Consider the following 24776-nt stretch of genomic DNA (forward strand, 5'->3'; position numbering starts at 1 on the left):
AGAGAGAGCAAGCATGAGTGGGGAGGGGCAGAGGGAGAGGGAGAAGCAGGCTCCCCACTAAGCAGGGACCCTGATGTGGGGCTCCATCCCAGGACACTGAGATCATGACCTGAGCCAAAAGCAGACGCTTAACAGGCTGAGCCACCCAGGCACCCCTAGAAGACTCTTTTTAAATGCAAATGTTCTGGTGAGGTAACCTACTCATCCAATGGAACCCATTAAAATTTTAGCAAGTAGTTTAGAACAGTTTAGATTAGAAACAGCTTAGAAGTAGTTCAGACATTTAGCTAGAAGGCAGATCCTCAGATAATATGAGTCCAACCAGTTTAAGTAGTAGAGGAGAAAGCTGTGTCCTATGGAAGGTCCAGCATGAGAAATCCTAATGCCCAAAAAGATGAAACAGCAGGAACAAACCCTAGCACACCAACGTGTACTAATGGATATTAGAGACACTAGACCAGTGTTTTTCAAACTACCTCTACAACCAGAATTATCTTTTCATAGACTAGAACAGAATAGAAAATATCCAAATGTATCACACGGCAGATAAGTTTTCTTTCATGAAACTATTTTTCAGGGGTGTGTGTGTGCATGTGTGCACATGTACGCACACATACATACATAGGTCAGAATGTAAAAATATGTTTTACTGTGGGTCATGTTCAAAAATATTTCAGAGCCATCACAAGAGTCTATAAGCTTTGGGTGAGCAAAGGCTGTATCTGCTTTTATTCACCATTACATCTGCAGAAACAACACACTGCCTGGCACACAGCAAATGTTCAATAAAATTTGTCAAGTGAACACAAGAATGAGGACAGATGTTTAAAAAAATGTAGGGAAGAAACCAGCACTAAATTTTACCTACTTCACAATTTTGCTTTGGTCTCTATAGTATCCTAAATAAAACTTTGTGTTTTTCTCAAGAGCAGATTTTTACAAGGAAGAGTAATTTATAAAAGCTAAAACTCTTCTAAGTTCTAACTTTCAAGCCTATAAAGTTCTGAAGCCAAAAATGACTACTTGAGCGTCCCCCTCCCAGTGTTGCCCTTTTCACAGCCAACCCCTCTGCTGAAGGAGCTGGAAGTGCTGTCCTCCATTACCCAAGCCCAGAATTTAACCAGGAGGCAGCAGCAAAGGGACTGATAAACAAAAATGTACTTTGATCCTCTCCAAATGTACAGGAGGAATCATTAACCCTGCCATCACCACCACAGTCTGCTAGTCAAGAGCTGAAACCTTGTTGTAAGAAAGCCAACTACACTGGGGCGCCTGGGTGACTCAGTCGGTTAAGCGTCTGCCTTTGGCTCAGGTCATGATTCCAGGGTCCTGGGATTGAGTCCTGCATCGCATCGGGCTCCTTGCTCAGCGGGGAACCTGTTTCTCCCTCTGCCTGCCACCCCCCCGCCCTACTTGTGCATATGCTCCCTCTCTCCCCTTCTCTGACAAATAAATAAAATCCTTAAAAAAAAAAAAAAGAAGAAGAAAGCCAACTATACAGTAAGAATGAAGCCACAAAACACTCCTACTGCAGCATTTGGCTTCTGCATGAGATATGCTAAGCATTTTATTAATGAAAACATTTCAAGGTTGAATCATGATGATAAGGTCTCCAGTTTACATATCAACTCTACTGGGGTTCCCTGGATTGAGGGTCCATCTGAGTCAATCATCTCAACACAAGTAGAATGGAGTGTTCATGTCAGAGCCCAGGGCAAGTACAGGAATAAGGAGCAGAAGGGGGTGCTATGAAACAGTTATCTCTCCCACTGAATCTCTTCAAAATTGAACACCTGTTTCCCAAGTCTAAAAAAGGAAAATAGTAATGAAAAAGAGCTTGTGAGAGCATTCTGAGGCTATTCTCCCAGATAGCAACCCCCCACCCTTCAAAATAAGAATCTGACCTATCTTTTATTACCTGTTTTGTAAGTATTTTTTTTTTAAGATTTTATTTATTTGACAGAGAGAGAGAGCACACAAGCAAGGGGAGGGGCAGAGGGAGAGGGAGAAGCAGATTCCCTGCTGAGCAGAGAGCCCAACATGGGGCTCAATTCCCCAGGACTCTGGGATCATGAACTGAGCCGAAGGCAGACGCTTAACTGAGCCATTCAGGTGCCCTGTTTTGTAAGTATTCTAAACTAAACTGAGTACAGTCATAAAAAATATTCATTTCCCTTCCTACTGTAGAATTCCTTTCTCTTCCCCTCTCTGCATTATAAAAATGTTCTTAACCAAAGGTTGCCACACACCCAGCTCTGTGAACAACCACAGATGTTACCATATCTTCTCTAATTCTTTCAAGCACTCAGATGAATTATATTTATCATACCTCCCTTTAATTTATTAGCATATGGCTGTATCTTCCAAACTAAAATCCATTAACTTTTATAGGTTTGGGGTATTATTATTTTTTAAGTCCTTTTGCAGAAGTGGAAACAGTTGGGTTTTACTAACCATCTCCATGTATGGTTAAGTGGTTGAAGTAACAGGAGAAACAAAGATATTGATTTTAGCAATGACTAAACATGAAAGTGAAGGTATAAGAAGTAAATGTTCTCCAAAGAGGCAAAGAATGAGAGACAACAGAATGAGAGCTGCTAGCAGTACCCAAAGGGGTGGACACATAAAACTGCTCAAGCACCTGGTATAAATTGCTTTCTAAATAAGAAGTAAGCCTGCACTGTTCTCAAAAATACCAATTAGCCAATGAACTGAGAAAAAGAACAGCTTGAGCTTCTTTGACAGTTTTCAAATCTGTAAGCTCCAAGAACATAAAGAATTTTAAGGGGCAAGCTCTCTCATTCACTTGTTTATGAATTCACCAATTCTTTTTATTAGACTTGCTAAATAAATCTATAAATGTAAAACAGGCATTCAAAAACAAATAAGAGGGAGGACCCAGAAAAGAACAGTTGGATCTTTAAGGCACTATAACTACTTATTTGGCTCCTATTATTTTTTTTATCCTAAAATTCTTACTAAGATAAGAAACTTTGCCTCTACTTCCTCAAAATGCAAATTTGTTATGGCTATAGGGGAGCCTGAGATTTATCAGCTGAGCAGCAAAACTGATTTTGCTATATGTAAATGTGCATTTTTAGTTAGCCAATAAAAGAAATGATTGGTAAGCAATAAGACCAGATAAAGTAAGAGCCACCTTTATGACATTGGTGGAAGGTGGGTAAATAGGGAGAGGTTTAGAACTAGGAGAGAAGAATTTGTTTGAAGGAAACTGAAGTCAAAAAACAGACAAGTTCACCAAGAATGAAGTCAGAAAAGAAGCAAGACATTCTTTGATTAGGAAAATCTAAAAAGTAAGCAACAGCTCATAAGGTTTCCAAGAAAACTGTACCCAATATATGGATATGGGAGACCAAGGAAACATAACCACTCATTCATTAAGAATATCCACTAATGGGCGCCTGGGTGGCTCAGTTGGTTAAGCAACTGCCTTCGGCTCAGGTCATGATCCTGGAGTCCCAGGATCGAGTGCCGCATCGGTCTCCCTGCTCGGCGGGGGGTCTGCTTCTCCCTCTGACCCTCCCCCCTCTCATGTGCTCTCTCTCTCAAATAAATAAATAAAATCTTAAAAAAAAAAAGAATATCCACTAATAACTGAATGAAAGATAATAATAACTAAGTTGAGGACAAGGGTTTAGATTATGCGTAAAAATAAGTGGAAATTAAAAGTAAAAAAGAGCAGCTTATTTTTTTTAAGTATTAGCTGAGTCAAATAGCTTTGAGCAATGAGATTCTTATTTACCTAATAATCTATTTATAGATGATTACCTTCCCTGAGATCAACTCAGTTTATACACTAAGCAATGTCTGCAGCCTACCATGCTAACCAATCCTAAACTACAGTTGTACCCTGAGAAGAAAAAGAAAAGAAAACTAAGATAACGGCCCTCCTCTCCCCACCCCCCCATTTTACTTTGCCTCATCCCATTCCCTGGCTGGCAGTGGACTGAAGGGTGGAAATGGAAATATCCTTGAGTGAAAGCTGGGACCCTCCTGTTTAGACCACTCGAAACTTACTTTAACATACTTACCAACGTCTCCATAAACATATAGGCCTCTTGGAGGTCTGCTCCTTGAAAAAAGCTGCAAATTAAGAACAAATTATAAATCTCTAACACGGAAATAATTAAATATCATCACATACAGAGTGTTCCTAACTGTCAGATACAGGACTAAAATGGGCTATTGTATACAATAAGTTGAAATATTTGATGTAAAAGGCTATGAAGCCCAAGTTACATTTTAATACAGGAGGCAAGAATCATAAAGCCCAGAGCAAGGGCTCTGAAGGGACACAACTTGAGTTTGCATCCCCTACATCATTTAGTAACTATGTAATCTTCCCCCTCTTTCCTAAATGGGCTCCCCAAACAATAATAGCCTAGACCATTCCCAGCAAGCAAGAGAACAGAAGAATTTTTCTAGAGACACTGAATAGTCTCCAGGAAAAAAGGAAAACAAACAAACAAAAACCTGAAGGTACTTATGTGCAGACTTCTCTTAAAGAAATAACTGGTCTCCCCAAAAAAGAAATAACTGGTCCCTATTAGATCACCTTACAGTAGAGCACACCAGTCAACCAACCTCTTATGATAGAGCCTTCAGTTGGCTTGTTAGTATCTGAAAATATTCTAAAATGAACTGACACACAACAATCAATAGAAACTTGAAAAGGAAAACATTCAAGATGAAAGCTGGAGACCAGAACAAGGGTACAGAAGGGAGAAAAACTCAGAGGAAACAGGGGCACCTGGGTGGTTTCAGTCGGTTAAGCATCCACCTCTTGATCTCGGCTCAGGTCATGATCTCAGGGTCTGGGATCAAACCCCACGTGGGGCTCCACAATCAGTGCAGAGTCTGCTTGTCCCTCTCCTGCTGCTCCTCTCCCACCCTTGTTCATGCACATGCACTCTCTCTCTCAAATAAAGAAAGAAAGAAAATCTTTTAAAAATAAAACTGCAATCAACATAATTAACATGCTGGGGAAAATAAGAGAAGCTATTAAAACTGTAAAGCAAGAACAAAATGCAATTTTGAAAAAGGAACATCAAGAACAAAAGAACATTTTGAAATTTAAAATATGGTAGCAGGGGGGCACCTGGCTGGCTCAGTCAGTAGAGCATATGACTCTTGATCTCAGGGTTATGAGTTCAAACCCCACACTGAGTGTAGAGATTACTTAAAAATAAAAAAAAATTTTTTTAAAGATATTATTTATTTATTTGACAGAGAGAGACACAGCGAGAGAGGGAACACAAGCAGGGGGAGTGGGAGAGGGAGAAGCAGGCTTCCCGCCGAGCAGGGAGCCTGATGTGGGGCTCGATCCCAGGACCCTGGGATCATGACCTGAGCCGAAGGCAGACGCTTAACGAATGAGCCACCCAGGCGCCCCCAAAATTAAAAAATCTTTAAAAAAAAGTATGGTAGCAGAAATACAATTTCAGGAAAAGGATTAGAAGATAAACTTGAGGAGCTGTCTCAAAAAAATACAACAAATAAACAGCAACAAGAATAGATGGAAAAATACAGGAAAATTACTGGATTAATTCATCAGGAGGTCCAATATCTGACAAAAAAGGAATTCCAGAAAGAGAAAATAGAAGAAAAAGGAGAGGAGGAAATTATCTAAGAAAGAATGCAAATATTTTTCTCAAATCTGAAGGGCTTTATTTCTAGATTGGGAGGAAAGAGTAAGTACCCAGCACAGGAAGGGAAATAAAACCTATACCAAGTCACAATCCTGAAATTTCAGATACCAGGGATATAAAGAACACCCTACAAACATCCTAGGTGGCTTTTCGGGAGGATGACAAAGGGGCAAGGGAACAGGTCACAAACAACAGATAAAAACTTGAATAAGATTTGAGGGACAATGATTTCCAATCTAATCCATCCAATTTATCCATCAAGTATGAAAACGGAAAATTGGCATTCCATACATAGAGGGTCTTAAAAACACCTCCCCAACAGAAACAGGAACATCGTGGCTCCAGAAGAGACAGATGATCCTGAGAAGATGGAGGTTGCTCTAGAAACAAAGAGGTACAAGCAGATCAAGAAAGCAATCATGTCCAGACGGAAACAGGAGGATGAAGGGCTCCAAAGGAAGAAACAAAATGGAACTTCTCTTTGCCTGATATTATAATCAACCCAAATAACCATCCTAAATTTTGTTCCACTTAGAAGAGTAATCTTCAAACTCTGCAACAGTTTCTAGACACCTGTGCAAAAGCCAAGGTAAGCCAGGGCAGAGAGAATTCAGACAGGGTAAAAGCAGAAAGAAGTGAAGGTTACGCCACTTAACACAAACCAGAGCAGTCAGGATTTTGGCAGAGAACATTCCCAAAGGCTATTATATAATCTAGTTTTGATCATGTTTTTGTTTTTTAATCTGTGGGTTCACTCCAACATACCTCAGAAACCTCTCTAGCTTTCCTGCTCCTCTTGGCTTTCTCTGTGAACCCAGCACCTGACTCCAGCACACCCCTTCCAGAAGAACCTTCCCCATGGTTTAGGCAAAAGGATCTTCTTTGCTTTGATTCTGCCAGCTGGATGCCTTCCCTGTGTTCCTCTGCACATTAACTCTCCATCTATTCTTAAACTTCAACGGAAAACAGATTCTACTCCTGCCAAAACCTCTTAATTTGTTTTGTTTTAAAATCTTATATGTGCCATTCTTGTACACTGGTTATTCTATTTTCAACTTGCCAGAAAAAAGCATTATGCTCTTAAATAATTTTAGAACAACTTCAAATTGGAAAACTTGCATACAACCTCATAATCTCTAAGTATATTCTATGTATTAGAAATCTTTTGAAAGCAACATCTGGGGGCGCCTGGGTGACTCAGTCGGTTAAGCGTCTGCCTTCGGCTCAGGTCATGATCCCAGGGTCCTGGGATCAAGCCCCACATTGGGCTCCCTGCTCGGCAGGAAGCCTGCTTCTCCCTCTCCCACTCCCCCTGCTTGTGTTCCCTCTCACGCTGTGTCTCTCTCTGTCAAATAAATAAATAAAATCTTAAAAAAAAAAAAAAGAAAGCAACATTCTGTATTCTGTGAGGTGCCACAGCAATTCATAATTCTTCACAACACATTTTGCAGGAATAGTCCCAGGTCTACTCTAGTAGTATTCACATGATACCATCAATATATGTCAAATAAATGAAGTTCGAGGCAAAAATTTAACAAAGATTGGGGAAAAAAATGACATGGAGAGAACTCAATCAATGCTGCCCCAAAAAATAGCATTTGGTTCTATCTTCTGTTTTATCCACTCAAACTCAACATATTTTGGAAAGAACATTTTAACAAATATGTTACACTATATATTACATACATATTTTCTAATTATGTAACTATAATTATAATATATAACATGTGAGATACATCTACCTAAACAATATATACTCCAAGTATTTCCACTTTGACAGGTAAGCTAATTTTCTCCTAATATATTTTCAGTCTACCAAAAACTATTGAAATTACTTCAAGGGATTTAAAAATCTGTATGTTGGGGCGCCTGGGTGGCTCAGATGGGTGGCTCAGGGTCCTGGGATCGAGCCCCACAGTGGGGAGCCGGCTTCTCCCTCTCTCCCTGCTCATGCTCGCTCTCTATCTCTGTGTCTCAAATGAATAAATAAAATCTTTAAAAATAGATAAAAATCTGTATGTTAAGGGGAAAATCAGAATTGAATGGCAAACAGTAAGACTATAAAATGATCCTAAAGAAGTTTTAAAATTCTGTATTCATAGTAGTGAGTTCAGGGAAGGTAAGGTTCAGTTTTCTTCAAAATGACTAACTTACACAAGAACCCACATCATTTACATGCTCCTAATTTACATTTTCTCACAATGTACCCTATTTTTCAGTTCCATTAAATTTCCTTTTTTTTTTTAAAGATTTTATTTATTTGACAGAGAGAGACAGCGAGAGAGGGAACACAAGCAGGGGGAGTGGGAGAGGGAGAAGCAGGCTTCCCGCCGAGCAAGGAGCCTGATGTGGGGTTCGATCCCAGGACCCTAGGAACATGACCCAAGCCGAAGGCAGACGCTTAACAACTGAGCCACCCAGGCATCCCTAAATTTCCTTTCTTAATGTTTCAATTTCTAACATTTGTTCTTAGGCCTCAGAAAACTCCACCCTGGTATCATTCCTCGGTGCTGATATTCTCCATTTGCTTCTCCCCCACTGTCTTCTCCCTCCTGCTCTACAGCCCAGGAGGGCTACCCTTGCTGGCCGTCTGCTAAATGGCCTCAGCCCCTGGGACACACTACTGGCAGGAGATGGAAGGGAGGGAGTAGAGAAAAATTGGGCCATTCCTTCCTGGTCCCTCCCTGCCTCAGTCCTGGGTCTCTGGCAGAGCTGCATCCCTCCAAGACCATCAATCAGGCCTCACGCCACAGCTCCAGCCCACTCCAGGCTCCCCACTCAGCCCTCTATCCCTTGTTTGCTGTCTTAGGACTGCCCTGCCCATGACTCAGTCATCTTGATTCAGTCTTTATTTGAAACATCTGCTGTGAACGGTTTCCTGCCAGGACTCTGATGCACACCCTACCCTTACAAAGCACCCTACCCTTACAAAGCACACACTTTTTTTTTTCTTTAAGATTTTATTTATTTTTATTTAGATAGTGAGAGAGAGAGCATAAGCAGGGGCAGCGGCAGGCAGAAGGAGAAGGAGAAGCAGGCTTCCTGCTGAGCAGGGAGCCCGATGTGGGACTTGATCCCAGGACCCTGGGATCATGACCTGAGCTGAAGGCAGCTGCTTAACTGACTGAGCCACCCAGGCGCCCCACAAAGCACACACTCTTAACACTAGACAAAGGCTTGAAACTCTGAACATGAACAAGTTTCTTTAGTGAACAGTTGTAGGATTTGCTATGTTAGCTATATCTTTGGAAATTTGTAAAGTAGGATGACAACACCATCTCTAATGGATTTTTGATAAGGATCCAATGACACTATATTATAGACTGTGCAGATGGTAAGTTTAAAGATGATGTTGGAAGGTAGTGGTAACCTATCACCTATCCCCACTAGTACAAAAGATAAAACAGAAGAACACTGGAATTGAACCCAAAAGATCTGGGTAAAAATGCTGGTTCCGTTATTTACTAGCTTTGTGACTCTGGGTAAGCCATATGAACTCAACAACCCGCCATTTCCTTATCTACTAGGTGCAAGGCAGAGCACAGGGGAGTTCCCACTCACTGCCCAGCTCTGTATTACTAATCAAAAGGTCCATTCACTCATGCTGAAGACTGCAAACTTCATGTTTTACTGATATCTGTTCCCATCAAAACCTATGCACCATTAAAAAAAAAAGAAAGAAATATCATGGCCTATGAGACACCTCTCTCAAAGACCCCCAACACTAATATGCACTCAAGCTATTTTTTATCTATTCAATAAACTCTATACCAAACACATAAAGAGTACATTCAAGAACATGTAGCACAATTTCAAATATAGTCAATATGCTGAGCCATAAAGGAAACCTCAATAAATTCCAAAGAATTAGTGTACTCCAACCATCGTGTAATAAAATTACAAATAAATGATGTAAGGATGGCTAATAAGAAAAATCTCAAACTAAGAAATCAATGCTCCCATCATGTTCACCCAGACTTCGGAATATTGCTAAAACAAGTCTGAAAAGCCCTTCACAGCGTACCTTCGCACCAGTCCCTTCCTATTGCCAACAATTGTTTCGCTGGTTAGTTCACTCTCTGTTTCTACAATAATTCTCTGGAACCTTCTCAGTTCCCTTCAAGTTACACTACAACTTCCCCCCCATCACTCTCGGCAGTTGTCTCCTACTTCTTCTTAGAGAGAAAACAGAAGGCATTGGGGTGGAACTCCATCAACTTCCTAAATGAAACTGCAATCCCTAGGGGCACCCTGGGTGGCTCAGTCGTTAAGCGTCTGCCTTCAGCTTAGGTCATGATCCTAGGGTCCTGGGATCGAGCCCTGCATCGAGCCCCACATCAGGCTCCCTGCTCAGCGGGAAGCCTGCTTCTCCCTCTCCCTCTCCCACTCCCCCTGCTTGTGTTCCCTCTCTCGTTGTGTCTCTCTCTGTCAAATAAATAAATAAAATCTTAAAAAAAAAAAAAGAAATTGCAATCCCACCCATAGCTGCACTCATTTTTTCCTCTCTCTCTCCTATGACAAAGTAAGATGATCCTTCTTCCTATGTAACTTTTTATCAATTTCTGAATCTCAGTCCTCACCCCCACCACCTTCCCAGGAACCATGCCCATCAAATTAAATGTTTCATTTCTCTTGTAATCCTTTTCAGCAACAGCTTTACAAATGTGTTTCTGTGAATTTATTTTTAAAATCTGTAAGTGTAATGTCTTATAAGCAAGACATAAACCCAAAAGCTATAATGGAAAATACAGAAATATTAAAAGCAGTGAAATTAAACATATCTGTTTGGGAAAAAAATGCTAAGAACAGTCAAAAGGCAAGAAAAAAAATCTGGCAATATTACAGACAAGAATTTGTTTCCTTAGTAAGCATAGTTTTTAGAAACTGATAAGAAAACAAATACAAATGGCTTAAACATTTGAAAGAACGCTTATTCTCCTTCACAATAAAAGAGGTATGTTTTAAAATAACAATGAAATACTGCTATGACAAAAATCTAAAAGTCTGAGAGAATACAGTACTGTCAAAAATGTAAGGAGACAGGCAGGCTCATAAATTAGTAAGAATATGAACTGCTGCAATCTTTTTATTTTTTCAGAGCACAATGAATTTTAATGTCCTCCCCTTTGGGGAGGTCACACTGTACACTTTTGGAGATACCCCAAAAGTTGTCTAGTAATTCCACTTCTGGGTATTTATCCAAAGGAAATGAAAACACTAAGAAAGATATCTGCACCCCCATGTTACTGCTGCACTGTTTACAACAACCAAGACATTAAAATAACCAAAGTGTCCAAAAACTGAAAATGGATAAAGAAAATATATACATTGGGATATTATTCAGGTATAAAAAAGAAGGAAATCTTGCCATTTCCTTCTTTTTTACAACATGGACGGACCTTGAGGACATTATACTAAGTAAAATAAATCTGGCAGAAAAAGACATATACTGGGGCGCCTGGCTAGCTCAGTTGGAAGAGCCTGTGACTGTTGATCTTGGGGTTGTGAGATCAAGCCCCATGCTGGTGTAGAGATTACTTAAAATAAACTTTAAAAAAAAAGAAAAAGACATATAATGAATAATATCACTTATCTCTGGAATCCCAGACAAAAACCAAAAAGTAAAACTCCTAGAACTCTCTAGTCAGACAGCCTTCTCAAGTTTAGGAGACTTACTGTAATAACCTAAATCAGAAGGGAGGATAAGAAAAGCAGGTGTCAAAAGAATGTCGTAAAATTGTTTTAAACAGTATGGCTAAACTAACAATTGTACAATAAAGAAATGTGCTGTGGGGCACCTGGCTGGAACAGTCAGTTAGGCGTCCAAATCCTGGTTTTGGCTCAGGTCATGGTCTCAGGGTCATGAGATCAGGCTCTCCACTCAACATAGAGTCTGCTTGGGACTCTCCCTATGTCCCTCCCCAATATGCTCGGTGTCTCTCTCTCTTTCTCTCTCAAATAAATAAATGAATAAATCTTTAAAAAAAAAAAAAAAGAACGTGCTGATATCACCAGTGTTTGGGGTCCTGGCTGTTATGCATTTGATGATACACTCCAAACCACTAAGTTTAGTAAAATTTATGTTTTGAAGTTTATATACAGTATATAAAAGCCGATTTCCACCCAAAGAATCTTTTGAACATGGGGTTACATTTTAAAAAGTAAATGTCCAATCATTCTATAAAAATTTTATGAGACATAACCAATGCAAAGTGTGAATCCAAACACACACACACACACACACACACACACACACACACACACACATACAGTTAAAGGGATATTTAGGGAACAACTGAAGAAATTTAAATGTGGGCTTCATATTTAGGGTTGCAAGATAAAATACACAATGTCCAGTTAAATGTGAATTTCAGATTAACATCAAATAATTTTTTAGTATGTATATGTGTGTGTGTGTGTGTGTGTGTGTGTGTGTGTGTGTGTGTGTGTATCTCCCAAATATTACAAGAGACATACATACACTAAAAAGTACTATTTATCTGAATAACTTACCTGGACATCCTATATTTTTCTTTACTAAATCAAGCAACTCTATTTTAGATAATATTATTATATCAATGTCAAATTTCTTGGGTGTGATAATGGTAATACAGTTATGCAGGAGGATGTCCTTGTTAGGAAATACATAATGTTTTTAAGGTTCAAGTGTTATTATGTTGCAACTTTCAGCTAATTAAAGAAAATTATATATATATTTAGAGAGAAAAACCAAATATGGCAAAATGTTAACCATTCATGGATTTAAGTGTATTGTTGAAATTTTTCAAAATAAAATGTTGGGGGGAGGGAATTTAATGAGTCCAATATGGCGGAGGAGTAGGAGACCTTAGCTTCCTCTGGTCCCAGGAATTCAGGTAGGTAGCTATCAAATCATTCTGAACACCTGTGAATTTAACTGGGAGATCAAAAAATAGCTGCAACTCTACAAATAAAAAAGCAACCACTTTCTGCAAGGTAGGAGGTGCAGAGAAGTAAATCTGAGGTGATAAATGGATAGATAAACGGGGTGGGGGGGAAGCCTCCATCAGCCAGCACTGGAAAGTGATATAGCAGCTGAGCACAAAATCAAAACTTTTAAAACTCTTCTCCCGTGAGGGACAGCCCTGCCTGAAAGACGCTTAAATGGTGAAGCAGGGCAGAATCCTAGGTGGGAGAGTATGGTCTCAGGATGCCCAGGGACACAAGAAGACCAGGGATGCCTCAGTGTGGCAGAGTCCCCAGGCATCTGAGTGAGAAAGCCAGCTGCAATCAGTGAGCCCAGGAGTGGAATCTCAGTTTATTCCATAAACCGGCATGTTACCACGACCACTCTCCAAGCAGGGGCCCAGCAAGCAGCAGAACTACCATGAGACCCCCTCCCAACTTCCTCCCCCGGGGAGGAAAGGTGTAGGTGTGCGCAGCAGGAGTTTTCAGGGTTTGGAGACTCCAAACAGGATGCCATGCCTGAGACAGAAACGCTTGGTCACAGGCTGGGTGAACACGGAGTACAGAAAGAGACCAGGAAGACAGGACTGACTGGCAGTTTTTCCCTGAGGATGCACTCAGGAGTGGGGCCCTGAGATTTCAGCTCTGGGGCTGCAGACTGGGAGGCTGACATTTTCATTCTCATCCCCTAAAGAGGCTCAGAAAGCCTTCAGGGAACAAAAGCCACACAGAGGAATCCAGAATAGCATACTTAGCCTGGTCCCCCCGGCAAGGGCGGTGGAATTCCACCCGAGGAAAAAGCACCTGAGAATCAGCACAACAGGCCCCTCCCTCAGAAGATCAGCAAGAACATCCAGCCAAGACAGGTTTCCTGATCACACAGAACTGCAAAACTCCAGGGCTAGGGGAAAAAAGTATATAAAATTCATGGGGTTTTCCCCATCATTCTTTAGTCCTTCAATTTTATTTTTTTTTCCTCTTTCCTTTTTTTTTTTTTTAAGATTTTATTTGACAGAGAGATAACGAGAGCAGGAACACAAGCAGGGGGAGCGGGAGAGGGAGAAGCAGGCTTGCTGCCGGGCAGGGAGCCCAATGTGGGACTCGATCCCAGGAACCTGGGATCATGACCTGAGCCGAAGGCAGATGCTTAACGACTGAGCCACCCAGGCGCCCTCTCTTTCCTTTTTCAACCAATTTATTTTATCAACTCTTTTTTTAAAATCCTTTTTAATTTTCTTTTTTACACTTACATCCTATCCTTTTGTTGTATTTAATTTCATTTTTGTATATATAAGTTTTTGTTTCTTTACAATTTTGGGATGCAGTTTCTTCTGACAAACAGACGAAAATACTTCCAGAATCTAGTGTATTGCTCTGTTCTCTTCACTGTCTGATCATATTCTCTTTTCTTTTTGTTAAAGTCTTTTTTAATTTCCATCTTTACACTTACATTCTACCCTTTCGATGTAATTAATTTTATTTTTGTGTATATACATATATATATATATATATACATACATATTTTTTTTTCTTTCTTTACAATTTTAGGATGTAGTTTCTTTTAACAGAACAAAACACACTCAGGATATAATGTATTGCTCTGTTCTGTTCCCCTGTTTATACCCCTTTTTTTTGTCTTTTAATTTTCATTTTTACAGTTACATTCTATCCTTCCAATGTATTTAATTTTATTTTTCTACACACATAAGTTTTTTTCTTTACAATTTTGGGATGTACTTTTCTAACAAACAGACCAAAATACTCACAGGATCCAGTGTATTGCTCTGTTCTATTCACTTGTATGATTATATTCTTTTTTTTTTAAACTTTTTTTCAGTTTCAGGTCTCTTCTGATTTGTTTCATGTATATTTCTTTGGGGTCACTGTTGCCATTTTAATATTCTGTTCTCTCCTTCACCTATTCTTCTCTGGACAGAATGACAAGTCAGAAAAACTCACCTCAGAAAAGAGAACAAGAGGCAGTACTGACTGCCAGGTACCTAATCCATATGGATATAAGTAAGATGTTGGAACTAGAGATCAGAATAACGATTATAAAGATACTAGCTGGGCTTGAAAAAAGCATAGAAGACACTAGAGAATCCCTTTCTGGAGAAATAAAAGAACTAAAATCTAATCAAGTTGAAACAAAAAGGCTATTAATAAGATACAATAAAAAATGGAGGCTCTAACTGCTAGAATAACTGAGGCGGAAGAGAGAATTAGTAATATAGAAGACAAAATGATGGAGAATAAAGAAGCTGAGAAAAAGAGAGATAAACAACTACGGATCACGAGGGGAGAATTCGAGAGATAAGTGATACCATAAAGCAAAACAATATTAGGATAACTGGGATTCCACAAGAAGTGGAAAGGTGAGCAGGCAGAAGGTATACTGGAGCAAATTATAGCAGAGAACTTCCCTAATCTGGGGAAGGAAACAGGCATTCAGGTCCAGGAGGCACAGAGAACCCCCATCAAAATCAATATAAATAGGTCAACACCTTGACATAGAATAGTGAAACTTGCAAATCTCAGAGACAAAGAGAAAATCCTAAAAGCAACTTGGGACAAGAGGTCCATAACCTACAAGGACTATCAGCAGACCTATCCACAGAGACCTGGCAGGCCAGAAAGGATTGGCATGATATACTCAGAGTGCTAAATGAGAAAAATATGTAGCCAAGAATACTCTATCCAGTAAAGATGTCATTCAAAATAGAAGGAGAGATAAAAAGCTTCCAGGACAAACAAACTAAAAGAATGTGATCACTAAACCAGCCCTGCAAGAAATATTAAAGGAGATCCTTTAAGCGAAGAGACAGCTCAAAAGTAACATAGACCAGAAAGGAACAGAGAAAATATACAGAAATAGTGACTTTACAGGTAATACAAAAGCACTAAATTCATATCTTTCAATAGTTATTCTGAATGTAAATTGGCTAAATACCCCCAATCAAGAGACACAGGTATCAGCTTGGATAAAAAAGCAAGACCCATCAATCTGCTGGCTGCAAGAGACTCATTTTAGACCCAAGACACTTCCAGATTGAAAGCGAGGGGGTGGAAAAATCATTTATCATGCTAATGGACAGCAAAAGAAAGCTGGGGTAGTAATCTTTATATCAGACAAATTAGATTTTAAACCAAAGACTGTAATAAAAGATGAGGAGGGACACTATATCATAATTAAAGGGTCTATCCAACAAGATCTAACAATTATAAATATTTATACCCCTAACATGGGAGCAGTCAATTATATAAACCAATTAATAACAAAATTAAACAATACAAAAATTGTAGGGGGCATTAACAACCCACTCATAGCAATGGACAGATTATCTACATAGAAGATCAACAAGGAAACAAGCGCTTTAAATGACTCACTGGATCAGATGGACTTAACAAATATAATCAGAGAATTTCATCCTAAAGCAGCAGAATACATATGCTTTTTGAGTACATATGGAACATTCTCCAGAACAGATCACATACTGGGTCACAAATCAGACCTGAACCAATATGAAAAGACTGAGATCATACCATTCGTATTTTCAAACCACAATGCTATGAAACTTGAAGTCAACCACAAGAAAAAATTTGGAAGGACCACAAATACATGCAGGTTAAAGAACATCCTACTAAAGAATGCATGGGTCAACCAGGAAATTAAAGAAGAATTTTAAAAATTCATGAAAACAAATGAAAATGAAAACACAACTGTTCAAAACCTTTGGGATGCAGCAAAGGTGGTCCTAAGAGGGAAATATATAGCAATACAAGTCTTTCTCAAGAAACAAGAAAGGTCTCAAATACACACCCTAACCTTACACCTAAAGGAGCTGGAGAAAGAACAGCAAATAAAGCCTAAACCCAGCAGGAGAAGAGAATTAATAAAGATTAGAGCAGAAATAAATGAAATAGAAAACCAAAAGAACAGAACACATCAACAAAATTAGGAGCTGGTTCTTTTAAAGAATTAAGATTGATAAACCCCTGGCCAGACTTATCAAAAAGAAAAGAGAAAGGACCCACATAAATAAAATCATGAATGAAAGAGGAGAGATCACAACCAACACTGAAGAAATACAAACAATTATAAGAACATATTATGAGTAACTATATGCCAACAAATCAGGCAATCTGGAAGAAATGGATGCATGCCTAGGGATCTATAAACTACCAAAACTGAAACAGGAAGAAATAGAAAACCTGAACAGACCCCAAACCAGCAAGAAAATTGAAGCAATAATCAAAAATCTCCCCACAAACAAGGGCCCAGGGCCAGATGGCTTCCCAGGGGAATTCTACCAAACATTTAAAGAAGAATACATACCTATTCTTCTGAAGCTGCTTAAAAAATTAGAAATGGAAGGAGAACTTCCAAACTCATTCTATGAGGCCAGCATTACCTTGATCCCAAAACCAGACAAAGACCTGACCAAAAAGGAGAATTAGAGACCAATATTCTTGATGAACATGGATGCCAAAATTCTCACCAAGATACTAGCCAACAGGATTCTCCATGACCAAATGGGATTTATTCCTGGGCTGCAAGGGTGGTTCAACATCTGCAAATCAATCAATGTGATACACTACATTAATAAAATAAAGGACAAGAACCATATGATCCTCTCAATACATGCAGAAAAACCACTCGACAAAGTACAGCATCCTTTCTTGATTAAAACTCTTCACAGTGTAGGGATAGAGGAAAATACCTCAATATCATAAAAGCCATAATACAAAGAGCCCACAGCAAATATCATTCTCAGTGGGAAAAAACTGAGAGCTTTTCCCCTAAGATCAGGAACAATGGCAGGGATGTCCACTCTCACCACTATTGTTCAACATAGTAATAGAAGTCCTAGCCTCAGACAACAAAAAGAAATAAAAAGCATCTGAATCAGCAAGAAGAAGTCAAATTCTCACTCTTCACTAATGATATGATACTCTATCTGGAAAACCCAAAAGACTCTACCCCAAAATGGCTAGAACTCACAGGAATTCAGCAAAGTGGGAGGATATAAAATCAATGCACAGAAATCAGTGGCATTTCTATACACTAACAATGAGACAGAAGAAAGAGAAATTGAGGAATCGATCCCATTTAAAATTGCATCAAAAACCTTAAGATACCTAGCAATAAACCTAACCAAAGAGGCAACGGATCTGTACTCAGAAAACTATAGAACACTCATAAAAGAAATTGAGGAAGACACAAAGAAGTGGAAAAACATTCCATACTCATGGATTAAAAGAACAAATATTGTAAAAATGTCTATGCTACCTAGAACAATCTACACATTCAATGCAATCCCCATCAAAATACCATCAACTTTTTTCACAGAGCTGGAACAAATAATCCTAAAATTTGTATGGAATCAGAAAAGACCCCAAATAGCCAAAGGAATGTTGAAAAAGAAAACCAAAGCTGGTGGCATCACAATTCCAGACTTCAAGCTCTATTACAAAGCTGTAATCATCAAAGCAGTATGGTACTGGCACAAAAACAGACACATAGATGAATGAAACACAATAGAGAGCCCAGAAATGGACCCTCAACTCTACAGTCAACTAATCTTTGACAAAGCAGGAAAGAATATTCAATGAAAAAAAGACAGTCTCTTCAACAAATAGTGTTGGGAAAATTGGACAGCCACTTGCAGAAAAATGAAACTGGACCATTTCCTTACGCAATAAACAAAAACAGACTCAAAATAGATGAAAGACCTAAATGTGAGACAGGAATCCATCAAAATCCTAGAGGAGAACACAGGCAGCAATCTCTTTGACCTCAGCCACAGCAACTGCTTGCTAAACACGTCTCCAAAGGCAAGGGAAGCAAAGGCAAAAATGAACTATGGGGACTTCATCAAGATAAAAAGCTTTTGAACAGAAAAGGGAACAGTCGACAAAACCAAAAGACAACCGACAGAATGGGAGAAGATATTTGCAAATCTCTTATCAGATAAAGATCTAATATCCAAGATTTATAAAGACCTTATCAGACTCAACACACAAAAGACAAATAATCCAATCAAGAAATGGGCAGAAGACATGAACAGACATTTCTCCAAAGAAGACATACAAATTACCAACAGACACACGAAAAAATGTTCAACATTACTCGGCATCAGGGAGATACAAATCAAAACCACAATGAAGTACAACCTCACACAGGTCAGAATGGCTAAAATTAACCACTCAAGGAAACGACAGATGTTGGTGAGGATGCAGAGAAAGGGAAACCCTCCTACACTGCTGGTGGGAATGCAAGCTGGTGCAGCCACTCTGAAAAATAGTATGGACGTTCTTCAAAAAGTTGAAAATAGAGCTACCCTATGACCCAGCGAATGCACTACTGGGTATTTACCCCAAAGATACAAATGTAGTGATCCGATGGGGTATGTGCACCCCAATGTTTATAGCAGCAATGGCCACAATAGCCAAACTATGGAAAGAGCCCAGATGTCCATCAACAGAGCAACAGATAAAGATGTGGTGTGTGTGTGTGTGTATGTGTGTGTGTGTGTATACATATTTATATGTAATTATATATATATATTTGGAATATTACTCAGTCATCAAAAGAAGTGAAATCTTGCCATTTGCAATGATGTGGATGGAACTAGAGGGTATTATGCTGAGCTAAATAAGTCAGAGAAAGACAATTATCATATGATCTCACCCATATGTGGAATTTAAAGAAACAAAACAGAAGATCATAGGGGAAGAGAGGAAAAAATAAAACAAGACAAAATCAGAGAGGGAGACAAACCATAAGAGAACTCTTAATCATAGGAAATAAACTGAGGGTTGCTAGAGGGGAGGGGGGTTGAGGGATGGGGTAACTGGGTGATGGACATTTAAGGAGGGCACATGATATAATAAGCACTGGGTATTACATAAGACTGATGAATCACTGACCTCCACCTCTGAAACTAATACATTTTGTTATAATTAATGAATTTAGATTAAAATATATATATATATTAAAAAATAAGAGGGGCACCTGGGTGGCTCAGATGGTTAAGTGTCTGCCTTCGGCTCAGGTCATGATCCCAGGGTCCTGGGATCAAGCCCCACATCGGGCTCCTGGCTCAGCAGGGAGCCTGCTTCTCCCTCTCCCCCAGCTCATGCTCTCTCTCTCTCTCTATCTCTCAAATGAATAAAATCTTAAAAATAAAATAAAATAAAATAAAAAATAAGAAAAAAGTTGGGGGGAAACATGGTGATTAATTACTAAATTGCTCTTACTTTCTTTTGGTGAATTGCTTTCACTTTTGAATTAAGTCTAGAATTATTCTAAAAGTATCTGCATATTTACATTTTAGATGAGTGTTTTCACAACTATTGCCAAAAGTATTCCTTTAACTGCTACAAAGTAAACATTTGTCATCCTCATTCTGAATATTTTGATTTAATCATTTTAACTTATGTTTTGTTCCTTATATTAAAATTTTAGCATTAAAAAGTAATCCAAGGTGACTCCCATCAAACTTATAAATTGAAATAGCATGTCCTCCACCTTTCTGGGTTACTATCCACCTGCTACTCCAGCATAATTTCCATTAGGACAATTAGATAATAAGGGTGGTGCTTTAAAATAAAAAGGGTTGTTTTCAATTTGTTTAAAATGCAGGAATACTACTTTTCCTGTTTCTCCCCACTCCCCTCATCATTCCATTATCTCCAAAAATGATAGAATCAGAGACAATGATTCCAGCTGGAATGCTGAACATAATTACATCTTTTAAAAAACTAGCATTATATCATTCTCAACATAGACCACGTTCTTTTTTTTAAAGATTTTATTTATTTATTTAAAAGAGAGAGAGAGAATGAGAGATAGAAAGCATGAGAGGGAAGAGGGTCAGAGGGAGAAGCAGACTCCCTGCTGAGCAGGAAGCCCGATGTGGGACTCGATCCCAGGACTCCAGGATCATGACCTGAGCCGAAGGCAGTCGCTTAACCAACTGAGCCACCCAGGCACCCCATAGACCACATTCTGATAAAAGTAGATCACTTCAGGTTTCTAAGAAGATCTTTAAAAACTAAAAAAACTGAACTATATGTGAGCACCCATAAACTCTCTTCAAATAAAAATCTTTTTTTAAATGCCTTCAGCTGAATTGCAAAAGAACCCTTGACCTTAAGTACACCAATCTGTTCAGTTTGCTAGTAGAATTAAGACTATTCAAGTATCGGGGCGCCTGGGTGCTCAGTTGTTAAGCATCTGCCTTTGGCTCAGGTCACGATCCCAGGGTCCTGGGATCAAGCCCCACATCAGGCTCCCCGCTCTGCGGGGGGCCTTCTTCTCCCTCTCCCATGCCCCCTGCTTGTGTTCCCTCTCTGGCTATGTCTCTCTCTGTCAAATAAATAAATAAAATCTTAAAAAAAAAAAAAAAGACTAAGTAAATAACTAGCAAGTGTGTATAGTGGGTGAGCTTAAACCTCTTGAACAACTAGTGTAAGAAATGGCTCAATTTCTGATTATAACAGAGTTTGAAGATGCAAATGACTTTTTAATGCCTCATGCATTCAAGCAACAAGCACTTATAAGTGTCTATATGTGCCACTAGAAGACAAATGACAGGAGGCAATTTCTTCAGCAAATCGTCCATGTTAACTCACTCCTACCTGATAATCTGAGTCTAGACTGGCTTAGACAACTTTATGCTACGTGTGATCTATTCCAGGCCACTACTAGTTCAGATGGATGTCCAAGACATAAGCATAATTCTCAAACCAATCTGGAATTCATAAAAAAAAAAAAGATGTGAAAAATATCCCTCATTCTGAACCTGGTTGAGGTTCTGAATTTGAGGAATTAAAGTGAGCTTCCAGGCTTCTCCTGGATTATCAAAGAACTGATGCTACAGAGGGAATGAGGACACAAACACATCCACAGACAGGCAAATGGAGATAGAAGCTCATAGATATGACACCAACACTCACACACAGACACACAGAAAGCGCTGACAGCAGAGACTGACAGCCTTCAGACAGCCTTCAGCGTCAGCAGAGATTGTTTTGTGAATCTTCAGTGATGGCTTTGTTACTCATTTTTCATTTATTCTGCAAACATCGATTGAGGACTGAGCACCTACTTTGTACCAGGCAATAAGCTGGGCTCTGCAGACCTAAAAGACCCAGAAAACAAAGTATTTCCTTAAGGAGTATGTGGTCAGCAGGTGAGCAATATGAAAGAAACGATATCAAAGGATGGAGTGAGGGCTAGCCTTGGCAGACCCAGAGGCAAGAGAAGGTCCTGGTCTTGTCAAGGATCTTCAAGTAGTTTGTCACAGCTGGTACTTTGATTAACAGCAGAGAACTAAGACAGATGAAGCTGGCAAGAGGCAGGGACCAGGTTCTCAAGGACCTTCTGGAACACACTAATGAGTTTGTACTTCCTCCTGAGGGTACTGAGAAGTCTTAAGCAGGAGAATGGAACAATCAGATTATGTGTTGGAAACACTGGTCTTGATACACTGGAGAATACATTGAATGGGAGAAAATTACAGGCAAGGACACCACCACTCACATCTGCTCCATGGACAAGGCATTCTGGTTGCCAGGTAAAAGTGTGGTCCAGGAAGAAGTACTTGTGGGGGCATTTGTGTGGTTCACTGGGGCAGAGGCAACTGAAGGCAGCCCTGTGGTAGTTTTCACTGCCATGAAGGAGGTACAGATTGCCTTGGAGCTGTGCTTTAGGCTTCTCTTAGAGAAACTGTACATGGCATGGCAGTGTGGCTTGAAACATGTGTTCAGATCCTAGTATCTGCACATTTCCATGAGAGATGAGGGCATGGGTTGCAATTGCTCAGTTTTTCTTTTATCACCTCTTGTTTCAGAATAAAGGCTTTCACTCAGTTAAAAAAAAAATGTGTAAGGCAAAATCACTTATTATTCAACTTAAGAAACTAATGGGGCGCCTGGGTGGCTCAGTTGTTAAGCGTCTGCCTTCGGCTCAGGTCATGATCCCAGGATCCTGGGATAGAGCCCCACATCGGGCTCCCTCCTAGGCAGGAAGCCTGCTTCTCCCTCTCCCACTTCCCCTGCTTGTGTTCCTCCTCTCACTGTGTCTCTCTCTGTGAAATAAATAAATAAAATCTTTAAAAAAAAAAAAAAAAGAGGGTGCCTGGGTGGCTCAGTTGGTTAAGCGACTGCCTTCGGCTCAGGTCATGATCCTGGAGTCCCGGGATCGAGTCCTGCATCGGGCTCCCTGCTCAGCGGGGAGTCTGCTTCTCCCTCTGACCCTCTTCTCTCTCGTGCTCTCTGTCTCTCACTCTCTCTCTCTCTCAAATAAATAAAATCTTTAAAAAAAAATTAAAAAATTAAAAAAAAACTAAATGAAGGCAAATATCTAATTCTTAAAAGGCTTAATATTGTTAAAAGGGAATAACTTCTTAGGTTATCCTTCAAAGATGCTGCCTTCATAGAGAATCTTCAGGAACAGCAAATGTGAATGCAACTAGTGAAGAGCTTCAGAGGGACACCTTGGAACTTCAGGCTGAAATAGATTGTTATGGGAAAACAACTGAAAATAAAAGGAAAATCTACACAATTCAGAACCAGATTGCCTGGTGACTTTACAGGAAGAATGAAATTACTAGAACACAAATCAAAATCTATCACATCACATGGCTTTCCCAGTTAGAGTGTGCCCTTCACCCAAAGGTCGGCCTTCATCTGCAAAGAGATCACCCACCACTGCTCAGACCCTCACCCTTGCTACCATGCTTCCTTCCCCGCTGCTTCCTCCAAATCAAAGGCCCTGTTGCCACTGCATCTAAGTGGACAATTTTTAAAATGAAGACCTCTGTTTTCTTACTCCGTGAATACTTTCTGCCAAGGGATCTTTCTAGCCTACCATCCATCCATCCTGATTTTCCTTTTCTACGTGCTGAATTTTCCCCAACAATCCCCACATCCTGAAAATGACCACATTGCTCTTAGGTTTCATTCAGTCTTCACACAAATCTACGGAACATTCTGAATCTGAGAAGAACCCTGAGACTCTTTTTGTCTCTCTTCAAATGTTAATTTTGAATTCTCAGTTTTAGTTTCAAAAATTAATATTATTTAATAGCACAAATGGAAGCTTTACAGAATGGTTCTCAGAAGTGTTTTATAAAGTAATTATTAATCTTATCAAGTGCATTATTTACATTTTATTTTCTGTAGATAGTAAATATTGCATTTAATGGTAATATTTAATAATGATTATACAAATACTACTAAATTTATTTAATACTGAAACAGTCATATAACCATTCAGAAACTGGAAACATTTAATATGGTAAAACCAATACCATATGCCTACAGCAGTATCTTCATTTATTTTAATAACAAATATGAAAGTAATTTGAATATATTTTTAATTGGCACATTTTTAAACATGTTGAATACAGTATTTTAAATATAGTAATATTGATCCTTCTCAGGAGTACACAGTTAATACATATAAACTTATATATATAAATTTGTACCATATATTTTTGTGGATTTTAATGCTGTTGATTTTAATGTATATATCCACATCTGGAATCTGGTCCCTCAAGAGTAAATCAATAGTACTTTGATTCATAAAATTTCTTTATAATTGAGTTAGAATTTTAAGTCCCAAGTGAAGCAATAATATAGAATAAATTTAAAATCCTTTTATTTAGTCAGCTCTCAAAGACTGTTCCCATATGCATTTCATACCCACCTGAATTTTTATTTAATTCACTGAGTTGTAACTGTTTATGGATCATCTCCTCTACTGAACAAGGTATGACTGAAATCAGAAACCATTACTCTTATTCACACTTGTATCCTTGGCTTCCAGCATGAAGCCTAGCACATAGTAAGGACCAATTTATTGAATTGAATTCATGTATAACAATTCAGGGTCCTCCGATAAGCTAAATGATATATTCTAGCTAAGCATGATAGACTTTTCCATAAAACTAAAAATCATTTGCTTTTCCCAGCTACACAATAGAACTACTTTCCCCGGTGTCCACTGTGGAGATTTATTAATTCTCCTTTAGAAGACAAGAAAACACATGGTCCATTATTTCCCTAGTACTTGAAATGAGTACATTACTCGAAAAAGACAAAACATTACTGAATGTGAGGTCAGATTAGATCCAATATTAAATGAACACATAA

General features: G+C 39.0%; 1 protein-coding gene across 4 annotated transcripts in view; it reads right to left on the bottom strand.

Annotated features, from left to right (window-relative positions):
- AFG1L (AFG1 like ATPase) overlaps nt 1-24776 on the bottom strand; it is a 221597-nt gene that overhangs the window by 144934 nt on the left and 51887 nt on the right. For all 4 annotated transcript variants that reach the window (XR_003521753.1, XM_027604017.1, XM_027604016.1 and 1 more), the window contains one exon: nt 4053-4104. Coding sequence is in view for 3 of the 4 variants with exons in the window: in XM_027604017.1 (XP_027459818.1) it covers nt 4053-4104 (52 nt within the window). In the remaining variant the exon portion in view is untranslated. The remainder of the gene's footprint in view (nt 1-4052; nt 4105-24776) is intronic.

The sequence above is a fragment of the Zalophus californianus genome, chromosome 7 (assembly GCF_009762305.2).
Source record: "Zalophus californianus isolate mZalCal1 chromosome 7, mZalCal1.pri.v2, whole genome shotgun sequence".
Lineage (NCBI taxonomy): Eukaryota > Metazoa > Chordata > Mammalia > Carnivora > Otariidae > Zalophus > Zalophus californianus.